The 14279-nt window shown below is 45.2% G+C and overlaps 1 protein-coding gene across 6 annotated transcripts in view; it reads right to left on the minus strand.

Annotated features, from left to right (window-relative positions):
• Positions 1 to 281: 281 nt before the first annotated feature.
• Positions 282 to 14279, minus strand: part of LOC147637262 (uncharacterized) — a 57294-nt gene continuing 43296 nt past the window's right edge. For 5 of the 6 annotated variants that reach the window (XM_086800882.1, XM_086800883.1, XM_086800887.1 and 2 more), the window contains 8 exons: positions 9363 to 9464; positions 8962 to 9235; positions 8666 to 8770; positions 8469 to 8569; positions 2440 to 2578; positions 2236 to 2348; positions 1661 to 2112; positions 282 to 1508 (listed from right to left, as the gene is read on the minus strand). In XM_086800882.1, coding sequence (XP_086657008.1) covers positions 838 to 1508; positions 1661 to 2112; positions 2236 to 2348; positions 2440 to 2578; positions 8469 to 8569; positions 8666 to 8770; positions 8962 to 9235; positions 9363 to 9464 — 1957 coding nt within the window. In that variant the 3' untranslated portion in view covers positions 282 to 837. The remainder of the gene's footprint in view (positions 1509 to 1660; positions 2113 to 2235; positions 2349 to 2439; positions 2579 to 8468; positions 8570 to 8665; positions 8771 to 8961; positions 9236 to 9362; positions 9465 to 14279) is intronic. The other variant, XM_086800889.1, reaches the window with a different exon arrangement.

Genomic DNA, 14279 nt, shown 5'->3' on the forward strand with positions numbered 1-14279 from the left:
CTTTCTAAACATCCCACTGTAAATGAAGGACCTTCCAACAACTCAATCTCTTCAGCTACTATCGCAAATGCAACCTGATCCTTCATGACTTGGCATCAAATATCTAATGCATTACCCTTTTTGCAGTGTGCATAATCATGTCAAGTCTCAATATTCGCACTGGGTGTTTGTAATCAAATGAAAAATCATGCTATCCTTTATCTCCTACTACCTACCATTAGAATCAGATACATACACACTGACAGAAAACTTTAACATCAACTTGCATCACCTTCAGAAAGTAGACAAATTAATCATAAATTTCCATGAAGTAAAATTTGAAGAGAAAAACCGCCTCAGACTACATCGACAAACGAGACAATAGGCTTCTTCATCTCATGTTTCCAAGCCATTGATATCAGGTTACACGGAAGCCTATCTTCAGAGAGAGATCGAGCCAGGGGTTGACAACATTTCATGCTGCCTTACAGGAGGAACCATGCCTGAAGGGGTGCCCATAAAAAGCTGCACACGCAATTGGAGTATGTCCTTGCAACCTTTACCAATCTAAAAGGCAAGGTGCAAACCATCATTGTCATAAGACACTAGGATAAGGGTCTTAGCACATTGCTGCAGTGGGCCATGGAAATGGTTGGACGGGCAAGATTGCCCTGAGGAGTGATATTGACCTTCGTCTTTTCATATTCCATGGCACCTGTCAGAAGAAATCCATGGTCCCCACCCTTCCTGCGAGAGGGGGATCCGTGCCCATCCATCCCTATTCCGTGTAAAAAGGCCCTCAAAATTCCCACCATCGCATTACATCAGGGAGCTAACATAGAGAACATGGTGATAAGGTCAACCTTGAGAGCGGTACACAAAACAATCCAGAGTGCCATTTTGAGTCTTTGTTCTTTTGAGCGGTAACTGGCGATGGAGTGCAGCCTTATTATTCTTCTTTTTGCCTCTCAAAGTAATAGATGATGATGTGCATGGTTTAGCAAATGACTTTGCCAAGGTTTTCTCCTGAGAGTTCAATTCTAATGCAAAGTGATAGTCGTCATGCTCCTGTCTGGATTGAGCATCTCCTCTAAGCTCTTGTCCACATGCTTCACAAACGAAGTCATTATGATTTTGCAAGGCCACACTATCTGACCGTATTCCATATGAGTCCGTGATACCCTCCACTAGCCTTTCTTGAGAGAGACTAACCAATGCTGTTGAATTTTCGTCAAACCTTGCCATGTTTGGATTCAAGGTTTCAATTAGATCATCTGGTGCAACACCATTAATCATACTGCCACAAGTGGCATGATCAACGATGCCATAGGAACTACTCAAAGGAGTACCAGAAGAGGCTTTACTTGGTGATTCCTTGTGGAAGGTACTTTCATGTGTGGGAGAAGCCAGACCATGGGAGGAACTAGAATAATGCAAATCTCTAGACGCTTGAAGCCTTTCTTGTGGGACTCTATGCACGAGGAATGGTTGCTCCATAAGATTGTTGTAGAGCTTCAGTGCCCTTTCCTCTGCTTCAAACATACAAAACCATTTACACACATTGTTTAGCCACTTGCACAAGATATAAAATACTTTGCAAGAAAGTATAGCACATAGTGGAAAGCAAAACCAAAAACTTGCTAAGCTTTTAGTGAGGTCACAGTGGGGATAAAAGCATTACCTTCATGTGAATCTAACTCATAATTTTGTTCCTCCATTTCCAACGTGTTATAGCTATGTGTTTGCACACTGTGGGCATGCCATGCACCATTCGTCCCAAGGTTCCCAAAGAGAGGAAGGACCAAGTCAGCATTAACCTTTTCTTTTTCGCACTCTTCCCTATAGACCCTTGCTTCCCGCTTGCTCATCATGACCTTTGATGTCTGCTTTGATGACTGCCCAGGGCTATGCAAGAAGGAGCGAATATCATGAGAAGCACCACTGCTACCACTAGAACTGACTGTGAAGCTCGTTGCACCAATGTTAAGCACAACAAGAGAAAAAGATTGCCTCCCTAGAGCATGTGATAGCAACTTCACTGCAACTTCCACCACAGTTTCTAGCCGTTTTTCAAGAGGAACACTTGCTGAAAGCAGCTCTAGTGGCATAGGGGCAGAAGCACTTTTGAAAGCACTGTCAAGGACATGGAGTTAGAATTTACAGACGTGATTTTAAAGCCAAAAACCCACTTCTATATGAGATTTTCTGCAAGGGACAGAAAAATCTAGACAGCAATAGGCAGCAAAGCTTATCTACCAGTTCCCTGGATATCTCCACTTCACAGTAAAGACTTTAGGTCTTCTAGAATGTTCTTCCTTGTCCTCATCAAGCCTGGCTATCAAATCAGGAGCCAAGCTTCTGATAATCTCCTGAGCAAACACACAATTTTCACTGCGTATACGAGCTCTTCAACTCTCAATGAAGAAAATTGTTTGCAAGTTTAAGCACATGGCATGGTACCTCTGCCTGCTTGAAAGATGTGCAAGGCTGAAAGGAGTCTTCAACTGAAAGGGATTTAGGTGGCCCTTTGTTTTGCACAAGGCTGTTGTCCACACCTCTGCAGCTGTCGTATAGAAGCATGCCCACCCTGTTTCCAAACCTATCACCATAACAGATGGAAGCTATGATTAGACTGTCTCAAGCTCTATAAACAACACATCTAGATTTCATGGTAGCACTTCATGCTAGAAGCTCTTACTGTAAACCGGCCTTCAGAGAGCAAAGGGCGGTGGAACAAACATTTGCACATAAAACACTTCAACACCATTGAGGACCTAGAAAAGGAAAACAAACAGGGGGAGCTAGAGTGCTCCTGCAAATAGTACACGGACACCGATTGGCCCCAAATCGCAGTGGCGCCCCTTGCGGTATTTCTTTAATTGATTATAAGAGCTTTGATTACAATATAAAGCTGGTAATTCAGCCGTCCCAGTAGAACTCCTGAAGCCTGCAAAGAACCTGCATTTGGCTTCTTGTCCACACGGCATCCACAAATAAATCCAGCCATTGTTCACATCGAAAGACTCTTCTCACATTGAGTCTGCATACAGAAGCTTTCTCCCATGATCAAGGCTGCCACAACCATCCATAGCCTCTCACACTATGAACAGCATCACACCCTGACACATCCAGTGCTCCTGCATCACAACACAGACTCCCAAACTGTCTCTCAAGAGAGTATCACAGCACAGCATACCATACAGTTGACACACCTGTACAAACCCTCTCTACCTTCCAAGGGTACTATCCATCTCTGTCATGGATTCCAGGTCCCCTGTCCTATCAGTAGCAAGGCTGTAGCAAACATGTGTCCACTCCTGTACCTTCTGCCTGCATGTGACCTATCTCCTGGAGAAACCCAAAAACATGTCTCTTCGAGAAAACCTACGACCTGTTTCCACATGAAACCCTTAGGCCTGTTTCCCTTTGAAACTTATGTCCTGTTTCCATACATCTAGTTACCTGTTCCCTCATGAAACATCTGGCAACATAGAGATACTCATAACTATAGGTCCCACTGTTCCTTTCTAGCAGGAAGAAAACAATCTGCTCCATGAGCACGCAGCCATGCGAGCTTGCATCTCTCCCATGCCAAGAAACATATTCAAGTGACCTGTGCTTGTAGCCAAAAACCCAAGCACATAGCTGAATTTGCGACCAAACAAAAACAGCCCATAAACTGTCCCAAAACAGTCCCGAATATAAAGCAAAGAGAAGCTGAAAGTTCCATCAGTTGAACGCCATCGACATGATGTCTATGTTCATGGAAAAACAACCTCTGTCCACCTTTGTATCAAGAGAAACCAACCCTTGGCCACCTAGGAGAAAAGCACGCAGCCCTAAACGCCTGCAGTCCAGCCCTCCTGTGCACCAAGCGAGAGAGAGAGAGAGAAAAGAGAGCATGTGCCACAGCTTCAGCCCTTCTACTATTTCTCCTACAACTTGCCACCCTCCGGAAGAGATCTTATCGGCCAACAGTCCTGACCACATGGAATCCAAAGCTGTACTTTTCTGCAGACCAGCCAGCCGCCTGGAGAGAGCAAGAAAACGCATCCTCCAAGAGCTAGAGAGAGAGAGAGATAAAGCGTTGCAGTCTGCTAGCTTTCCAAAAAAGGAGATAGAGAGCGGGTGAGCTTGCTGAGCTGTGCGCTGCCCTGCAATCTGCCCACATGCGCTCCTTGGTGACCAGCCGTCAAAGAAGAAGCACCCCCATCTGCTGACCTGACTTGTAGCTAGAGAGGGAGAACCTCCACGTGCTGTTCAGCCCCCGTATGCCACCTGTAAACAGACCGCCTGCCTGCTGCTCAAATCTGTCCCTCTGTCCAGCCCACGTGCAGTCCATCCACGTGGAAGTTCAGGCCATCAGTCGCGACAGAGAAAGGCTTAGAAGCTCCCTCCTTCAGAATCCAGCAGTCGCCTCCAAAAAGCACATGCGCCTGCTGTAGGGATAGGCGCCTCTTTTGCCTGCTAGCCCTCCTTTTTCCCAAAAAGCACACGTGGCCCCAAATTAGAATATGGGCCACGTTTTTCTTTAATGAAGGGCTTAATAAATGATTTTAAAGGTTTTTAAACCTTCAAAGCTAAAATCTCTTTGCCCCCTTTCACACATGGGGTTATCCACACATGGGCTTCCATCTTCACTCCCACCTCATGCCATTCACACTGTCCACCATGTCCCCGTGCACATCTGCATCTTGTCCAGAGAAAAACACAGGGTCATGACATACCCCCCTCTTGAAAAATAGCAAGCGTCCTCGATTGCACTCAATGGCACAGTAAAGCATCTCATGAGCAAAGACACCCCGTATGGCAAAAACAATGGCCGTCCAATGCATCTGGATGATAAAATAATCATCCTGCACAATAAGCCACACTGTCCTCTTGCTTGTTCCTTCAGAATCTACAGCAAAAGTCTAAAACCAAATGGAAACACGTTAACTGTGTTAGCCAAAAATAAAACCATGCGTCATTCTACATATGGCACACATATGCATGACACACACATATGCATTCGCAAACAATATGCTCCTCAAAATGCTCTACCTACTCCAAAGTAACAGTCTAAGGGCTGTTAGCAAGCCTTACGCCCATGGGCATCCCGCAGGACCCATGACTGAAGGTAAAACATGAGCATATGAAAGCATTCAATGCATCCAAACACTACATCCGCTAAGTACTTTCCCACATATGTCTGATGGTCATCCCGCAGGAGTCACACCCAGTGGTGCATCCATGAACATAATAAAGCACTTGATGTATCATACCAACATACATGCAGCACATGACACAATGCAGAGTATTTCCCAATGTATTCTCAATGGTACCAGGATCCAATGGAACCAGAATACAAAAATACCTCTACCTCAAAAAGTGAATGCATACATGCACAAACAGAGTTCGATCCATATTTCCATGAACCAAACCAACTCTAGGACTTCTCGCAAGACTTATGTCCTCCATAGAGTTATCCATAGTTGCAGTTAGAGTTCCAGGTGCGCGCGACTGTGAACCATACTCAACCACCATCTCCTGTGACTAGTACACAATATCATAGAAGTCCCATAAGCAGATATACTGTCAGCCTCAGTACCTTCGGGTGAATACCAAGATGTCACCAAGCGACTCCTAGACAACAAATGAGCTTGTCAGTAACAAGGGAGCGGAGGTGCTACCCCCCTCTTGAGCATCAGGCAATGCTCCAGACCTATGCTCTGCTGAGCCTGAATGAGTCGTAACAAGAGTCGACTCCAACTCATAGGCATCAAGATAAAGCTGCAACTCCTGAGGTGAATCTGCTGAGTCACCCTCCTCCATCCACTTCGCATCCATCAGTGAACCTCCTCCATCCACTTCGTATCCAGCAGTGAACAGCTCTTGAATTTCACAGGATAGCGATGGGAAACTTTACCCTGTACCTAATGTGCCAGTATCTGCTCGGGAATAAGAACCTCGTCAAGTTTCTCCGCTTCCGTCTGAGCCTCATCTGATACATCCTTAGGCACCCAAAACCTACTTGCACTCCACCCAAGTGGTAAGCACAAGTCCTCGATGAAGCATAGTAGATCACCATTGCTAAACATAGAAAGAAACTGTCTTCCGAACCCATGAAGCCTCTATGAAGATACCACTGGTGACAAACTGTCGAAAGCCATAGCCTTCAACGCATCTCCTGCACCATAACACGTCAATTGCTTCTTGTTCCTGGCCGACTACTTCTTGTCCTTGGTGTCTTTTCTCCTGAGCTTCATCTTCAGCTCTTGCTCTTCACCTCATATGGACAAAGACACACAATCCTGCACTGTGTCCTGCACTTCCTTTTCACTTTCCTCATGTTGAAGCTTTTAATGTGACAACCACGGGCTCGCCTCCTTGAGAAAGTCGACGATGTGTCCCGGCAAACGGAACCTTGTAAACCGGCCTTCAGAGAGCAAAGGGCGGTGGAACAAACATTTGCACATAAAACACTTCAACACCATTGAGGACCTAGAAAAGGAAAACAAACATAGGGAGCTAGAGTGCTCCTGCAAATAGTACACGGACACCGATTGGCCCCAAATCGCAGTGGCGCCGCCCCTTGCGGTATTTCTTTAATTGATTATAAGAGCTTTGATTACAATATAAAGCTGGTAATTCAGCCGTCCCAGTAGAACTCCTGAAGCCTGCAAAGAACCTGTATTTGGCTTCTTGTCCACACGGCATCCACAAATAAATCCAGCCATTGTTCACATCGAAAGACTCTTCTCACATTGAGTCTGCATACAGAAGCTTTCTCCCATGATCAAGGCTGCCACAACCATCCATAGCCTCTCACACTATGAACAGCATCACACCCTGACACATCCAATGCTCCTGCATCACAACACAGACTCCCAAACTGTCTCTCAAGAGAGTATCACAGCACAGCATACCATACAGTTGACACACCTGTACAAACCCTCTCTACCTTCCAAGGGTACTATCCATCTCTGTTATGGATTCCCTGTCCCCTGTCCTATCAGTAGCAAGGCTGTAGCAAACATGTGTCCACTCCTGTACCTTCTGCCTGCATGTGACCTATCTCCTGGAGAAACCCAAAAACATGTCTCTTCGAGAAAACCTACGACCTGTTTCCACATGAAACCCTTAGGCCTGTTTCCCTTTGAAACTTATGTCCTGTTTCCATACATCTAGTTACCTGTTCCCTCATGAAACATCTGGCAACATAGAGATACTCATAACTGTAGGTCCCACTGTTCCTTTCTAGCAGGAAGAAAACAATCTGCTCCATGAGCACGCAGCCCTGCGAGCTTGCATCTCTCCCATGCCAAGAAACATATTCAAGTGACCTGTGCTTGTAGCCAAAAACCCAAGCACATAGCTGAATTTGCGACCAAACAAAAACAGCCCATAAACTGTCCCAAAACAGTCCCGAATCCAAAGCAAAGAGAAGCTGAAAGTTCCATCAGTTGAACGCCATCGACATGATGTCTATGTTCATGGAAAAACAACCTCTGTCCACCTTTGTATCAAGAGAAACCAACCCTTGGCCACCTAGGAGAAAAGCACGCAGCCCTAAACGCCTGCAGTCCAGCCCTCCTGTGCACCAAGCGAGAGAGAGCGAGAGAGAAAAGAGAGCATGTGCCGCAGCTTCAGCCCTTCTACTATTTCTCCTGCAACTTGCCACCCTCCGGAAGAGATCTTATCGGCCAACAGTCTTGACCACATGGAATCCAAAGCTGTACTTTTCTGCAGACCAGCCAGCCGCCTAGAGAGAGCAAGAAAACGCATCCTCCAAGAGCTAGAGAGAGAGAGAGATAAAGTGTTGCAGTCTGCTAGCTTTCCAAAAAAGGAGATAGAGAGTGGGTGAGCTTGCTGAGCTGTGCGCTGCCCTGCAATCTGCCCACATGCGCTCCTTGGTGACCAGCCGTCAAAGAAGAAGCACCCCCATCTGCTGACCCGACTTGTAGCTAGAGAGGGAGAACCTCCACGTGCTGTTCAGCCCCCGTATGCCACCTGTAAACAGACCGCCTGCCTGCTGCTCAAATCTGTCCCTCTGTCCAGCCCACGTGTAGTCCATCCACGTGGAAGTTCAGGCCATCAGTCGCGAGACAGAGAAAGGCTTAGAAGCTCCCTCCTTCAGAATCCAGCAGTCGCCTCCAAAAAGCACATGCGCCTGCTGTAGGGATAGGCGCCTCTTTTGCCTGCTAGCCCTCCTTTTTCCCAAAAAGCACACGTGGCCCCAAATTAGAATATGGGCTACGTTTTTCTTTAATGAAGGGCTTAATAAATGATTTTAAAGGTTTTTAAACCTTCAAAGCTAAAATCTCTTTGCCCCCTTTCACACATGGGGTTATCCACACATGGGCTTCCATCTTCACTCCCACCTCATGCCATTCACACTGTCCACCATGTCCCCGTGCACATCTGCATCTTGTCCAGAGAAAAACACAGGGTCATGACACTTACTCTATCATGCCATGGTGCTTTTGTATTAACATTACAAAACGTACTTGCTTGACAGCTGTTGCAAAGTGGTTTGCTGTAGATCGGTCACCGTTGTTATTCCCATATCTTTCAGCACAGACTCAGTCTGATGGCCAATGCCGGGCAACTGTGATACAGTCCAACAAAGATCAAGTCATAAAAGGTAGTGATGGTGGTGAAAATCTGACACACATGCTATAACGAGATGCAATATTATGTTTACCTTGCGCACATGGAGAGGTTCAAGAAATGCAGATACAGCAGACTCCAGTATGCAAGTCTGTTTGTTTGGTTTGTTTACTGACGAGACCAACTTTGCAAGCATTTTCTGTCACACCAAACCATTTTAAAATACGTCATCTTCTCAAAAATCTAGCTAGGTAGCACACTGCATGCTACAAACCTGTCAAGCGTACATGCTCATCATAGCGTAAGCCAATAACTTTATATGGAGTAAGGAGCAAGAATAGCCAATCCTTCACAAAAAATACAATAGAGAGTGGAAGCATGAGATAATACATTGGAAGCTATTCCAGAAGAACACCTATATCCTGTTTCTTTCTCAACAGCAGCACGAATTTCTGCAACAAGTTGGCTTCCAACCATAAGGTAATAATCACTTCTGCTTGGATCGGCACCTTGAAAGCATGAGGGTCCAGAAATCTCAAAACCCATCTCCCCTTGGCCTTTCAGGCCAAGCACATGGCCTGAGAATCCCATACAAGTTGGCATGGATGCAGAACGCTTAAGCACCTCCATGGTAATATCTAGTGCAGCTTCATCAAGACCTCGCCTACAGACACCAAGTTAATGGGATGATAAGTGTGAGAGTTGAAGCATCCCAAACTAGAAGGCTACAAAGCTAAAGACAAATACATTGACACTGGGCAAAGCAAGGTGCATAAGCTGAAGAAATAGACCTTTCTAAGACACCAAACCGGCCCAGCACAGCCATTATATTCTTGCTTGCAGCTCTGTACGGTGTTAAATCTTCTCCATTAATTAGCACCAAGTCAGGACATCTGAACAGGGTCACCACAAGCCACCGAAAAGATGAAGATTAATTATTAAGTGAGGAAAATCTAAAATATGCTCAATGGAAGAAGAAAAAACATTGTCACAGATTTCCACAAAGAAGAGACCCAAACAGGCCTTTATAGAAGAGGGTACCCCTGACTGAGGGTAAATCCACTTGACTACTACCTGCAATCAGAGTAGCGTTGTTGTTTCAAATGACTGATTAGGGCTAGGGCTAGAGTGAGGTCTCCAATAATGGCCTCTGTGTAATATGTTATTACCACACTGCATTACCGCTGTAGAGTATACAAGTGGACTTATGTTAACTCCATGTTAGCACGAATCTCTATGGTTGGTTTGGTGATGAGAGAGACACCATTCCCTACCCTTCAAATTAAACAGAATGACCAGTTGTAACTTTATGGTTGGTTAATGGATTGGTAATGAAAGGAACATCATCCCCTAAGTTCTCCAATTGTATTCTTCATGATAAATACCCACATGTTTTTTTGATCCTTCTATTAGTTAAAAGAAACAACAGCAAACGGTGTAATACAACTCTGTCCATGACAGTGAAAAAGAAAGAGGGGGGGGGGGGAGGGGTAAGAATATAGAACAGCAGAAGCAAAATCTTCACAACACAAAGCACTGAATTGCAAAAACAAGTGGAGAGTAAACAATATTACTGCTTACAATACTAATGGTTGTCCACCCACCCATGTGCCCCGGGTAAGGAGCTTTGATGGCGTTCTAGACGGACTTTGAGCTGAGGATGTCTTGCATATACAAGGGTGCACTATCGCAATGAAGGTAGATCGCAATCTCTACGAGGACGACCACTAGACTATATGTAGTCTCCTAGTGGTAGCAATGTACCAGCCGACTATTATCGGCCATAGCCTCAACTAGCTATTGTCGGCCATATCCCCGACTGGGTACATGCGTACATGAACCAACTCCACAACCCAAGGATAAGCTATTCCACGAAGATCTCCTTCTACCAAAGAGCGTGGTCCATTGGCCCACATTTGCATGCATCCTACTTGGCAAGGTACAAAGTCTACAAAAGTCGTCTCCTAACCATCTGGCCACATTTAGCCATCATCTAGTGTCTAAACTGGGAACTGTCAGGTGCCCGGATGCTCACCACAATGGCCACTCCTCATATAGGGGGCCTTACAAGATGGAGCACATCCTTCACTCGCAGTGACACCACGACGGCGAAGCATTAAGCAAATGCTTTTCTAACAGGGGCTCTATCCATGGCTGACCACTCTTGGAGGGAAGCTACATCATAGGGGTGGAGCGGGGAGGGGAGGGCAGAGCCAAACTCGCATCCTAATGCAAGGTAATAACGATGCCCTACTCTCTCAAGTAGAAGGATCCCTACTCTCTCAAGTAGAAGGATCCGGTGCTCCAGGTGCAATGAAAAGCCGCACCCCATCTTTGCATGCGCGATCTAAGCCCCTAGTCATGCACTCCGGGTGACCTCCGATGATTTCACTGCAGCGCACATGCCAAATGTGCCAGGTGGCCAAACTGCATATGAGCTCCCAGCGTTGGCATGTGACGTGATCTCTCGGGTCCAATGTCATCGCACAGGGGATGTGGCCACTGACGCCACTGAAATGCCGTGGTAAGAGAGCGCGAGGCCTATACCTCCTCCATCATGGGCCGGCCTTTGCCTGCCAGGCTACTCCAGCACTGGCATGTGACGAGGTCTCTGGGGTCCAACATCGCACGTGGGCTGTGGCCACTAATGCCACTGAAATGCAATGGTGCAAGAGGACGAGGGCTATGCCTCCTCCATCATCCTCATAGAAGAGTGTTGGGCCGGCTTGTAAAGCAATGTCCTGTAAATTTTGGATCTTGATCAGAAACTATAGATTTTGGCAACCCATGAAGTTTGAAGATATATTGTATGAACAGTATTGCAATATCCGAAGCCTGGGCTGCTTTCTTGCACGGAATGAAATGTGCCATCTTAGAAAATCTGTCAACCACCACAAGAATCTGTGTATTGCCTTTAGAAGAACGTGGCAATGAAGTGATAAAATCCAGACTAATACTTTCCCAGCCTTCATTGGGAACTAGAAGTGGTTGAAGAAGACCAGCTGAAACTTGTCTACTAGCTTTCATACGTTGGCACGAAAGACATGCTGTGACAAACTTAATAACATCTTGCTTCATTTGAGGCCAATAGTATGTAACCGTCAAAAGACGATACGTCTTGTTGATGCATGGGTGTGCAGCACAAGTGACCTTGTGATGTTCTTTGACCAAGACTCTTCGAACATGAGTATCATGAGGTACACAAATACAGTCTTGATAATATAGTAAACCATCCACTAATGTATATGCTCCATAAATCTTCAATTCGGAAGGAGTTGCATTTTGAGAATTGAGAATTCGAAATGCATTTCCAAAATCACGATCCTTTGAATAACGATCTTTAAAACTTTGAGGTATATCCATTTCAACTGTAAAAATAGCCAAGACCGAAGCTGGCGGCATACGACTGAGAGCATCCGCAACCACATTGGTAAGACCAGGAACATACTCAATTGTCATATGAAAATTGGCTAAGAATTCAACCCAACGCGCTTGCCTAGCATTCATAACTGGCTGCGTGAAGATGTAAAGAATGATAATCTGTTTTCACCACTGAATCCACACCAAGGAGATAATGTTTCCATGCACGATAGGCATGAACAATAGCCCAAAATTCCTTGTCATATACTGGATATCTTACTTGAATCGCAGAGTGCTTATGACTGTCAAATGCAGCACATCCTTGTTGCATCAAGACGGCACCAGTGGCAATATTGGAAGCATCCGTATAAACATCAAAAGGGAGAGTAAGGTCAGGAATAGCCATGACAGGAGTTGTGGTCAAAGCTGTTTTTAAACTTTCAAAAGCTTGTGTTGCAGCTTCAATCCACTTGAATGCAGGAGCGGACTTTAAAAGTTATGTGAGAGGAGCAACTATTTTTGAAAATCAATGAACCTTTGTGTGATAGAAGTTAGCAAGTCCCAAGAAAGAACGAACATCATGGACGTTTATGGAAGTTGGCCAATTGACAATAACCTATATTTTCTTCGGATCCACATAAATACCGTCTGCTGAAACAACATATCCGAGGTACTCCGAGGATGTTTTGAAGAATTCACTTTTGCCTGGATTAATGTAAAGAGCATTGTCACGAAGCACCTGGAAAACGATCTTAAGATGTGCCTTGTGTTCTTCCATATCATGACTGAACACCAGGATGTTGTCAAGATAGATAATAATGAACTTGTCCAGAAAAGGAAGAAAAAGATCATTCATCAGACTCATAAATGTTCCAGGGGCATTGGTTAACCCGAATGGCATGACCAAGTACTCATAATGACCATATTTTGTGTGAAAAGCTATCTTATATTCATCACCTTCGCGAATGCGAGTCTAATGATATCCAGACTTAAGATCAATTTTGGAGAAGAGTCAAGACCTTTGGATGAAGCAATTGATCAAACAATTCATCAATGCGCGGAAGAGGCTACTTATTCTTGATAGTCAACTCATTAAGGACACGATAGTCGATGCAAAGGTGCATAGACTTATCCTTCTTTTTCACCAAAAGTACTAGAGCTCCAAAAGGGCTTTTGCTTGGTCGAATGTATCCTTTCTCCAAAAGTTTAGTAAGTTGTCGCTGTATCTCCTGAGATTCCGTAAAAGAAACTCGATATGGAGTACGAGTAGGTGGTGCACTGCCAAGAAGGAGATCAATAGCATGGTTGACTGGTCGCCGAGGTGGGAGAACCGCAGGAAGTTCCTGAGGAAAAAGTTCCAAGTATGGAGCAAAGAAAGGTTGCTTGAGGTACATCATCTTCGTATCCATGTCCTCGGGAGGATCTTTGGTTAAATAGACCATTAAAAGTGCTGAGGAACAACCACTCTTGTGGACCCACCGTTTTGCTTGAAGAGCTGAAAGGGTTGGTGTAGAGGGTTGGTCTCTGATACCTTCGAGTGCCACAAGCGTATCATTTTGAGCAAATTGTATGGAATGGTTCCGGAAACTAATCAGGGGATCATATTGATACAACCATTCTAGACCAAGAATCATATCATAATGTGCCAAAGACATGACTTGGAAATCCAATTTGTCACGATAGTGCTAAATTCGAAAGGAGAGGTGTTTGGCACAACGGTGTTACACAAGGCTATGGAACCATCGGCAAGCTCTACTCCATAAATAACAGCACTTTGAGAAGTCTGAATCTTCAATCTCTAGGTCAAGGTGGTTCCCACAAAGTTATGAGAACACCCACTGTCGATGAGCACATGAATAGGGTGATTGGAAATAGAACCTTAAAGAACCAAAACCTGAGTAGACCGCTGGGGTAACGGTGAAGAGGCAAATTGAGCTGTGGCAGTAGCAGTGATCAACGAAGCATGTGCAATAGCATGGTGATTAACCGCATGCTTTCCTTTGTTAGCAACTGGGGATTTCTCCTCGGAAGTAGAGGGTTCAGCATTAGAATTCTGTCGATGGGTTGGTCTTTTGGGGCACTCAAACCAACGATGAGGTCCATTGCAAATTGTGCACAATCCTATCTTTTGTTGATCCTGTCCAGAAGGGACAGTGGAAGGACGAGGATTGCAAGATTGGTCACGTCCTTGGTCCCGTCCACGATCCAAACTGCGTGGTTGGAAGGACTGAGGACGTCAGGACTGAAAAGAGGACGATCCTTCTTATCGGCAAGGGTGTTGAGAATTATTCCATTGGGGATTAGGCTGGGAGGTAGAAGTGCCAGAAGATTCTCTTCGACTATCTCGG

This window comes from Cibotium barometz, chromosome 7, assembly GCF_041138505.1.
Source record: "Cibotium barometz isolate CiBa-2024 chromosome 7, ASM4113850v1, whole genome shotgun sequence".
Classification (NCBI taxonomy): domain Eukaryota; kingdom Viridiplantae; phylum Streptophyta; class Polypodiopsida; order Cyatheales; family Cibotiaceae; genus Cibotium; species Cibotium barometz.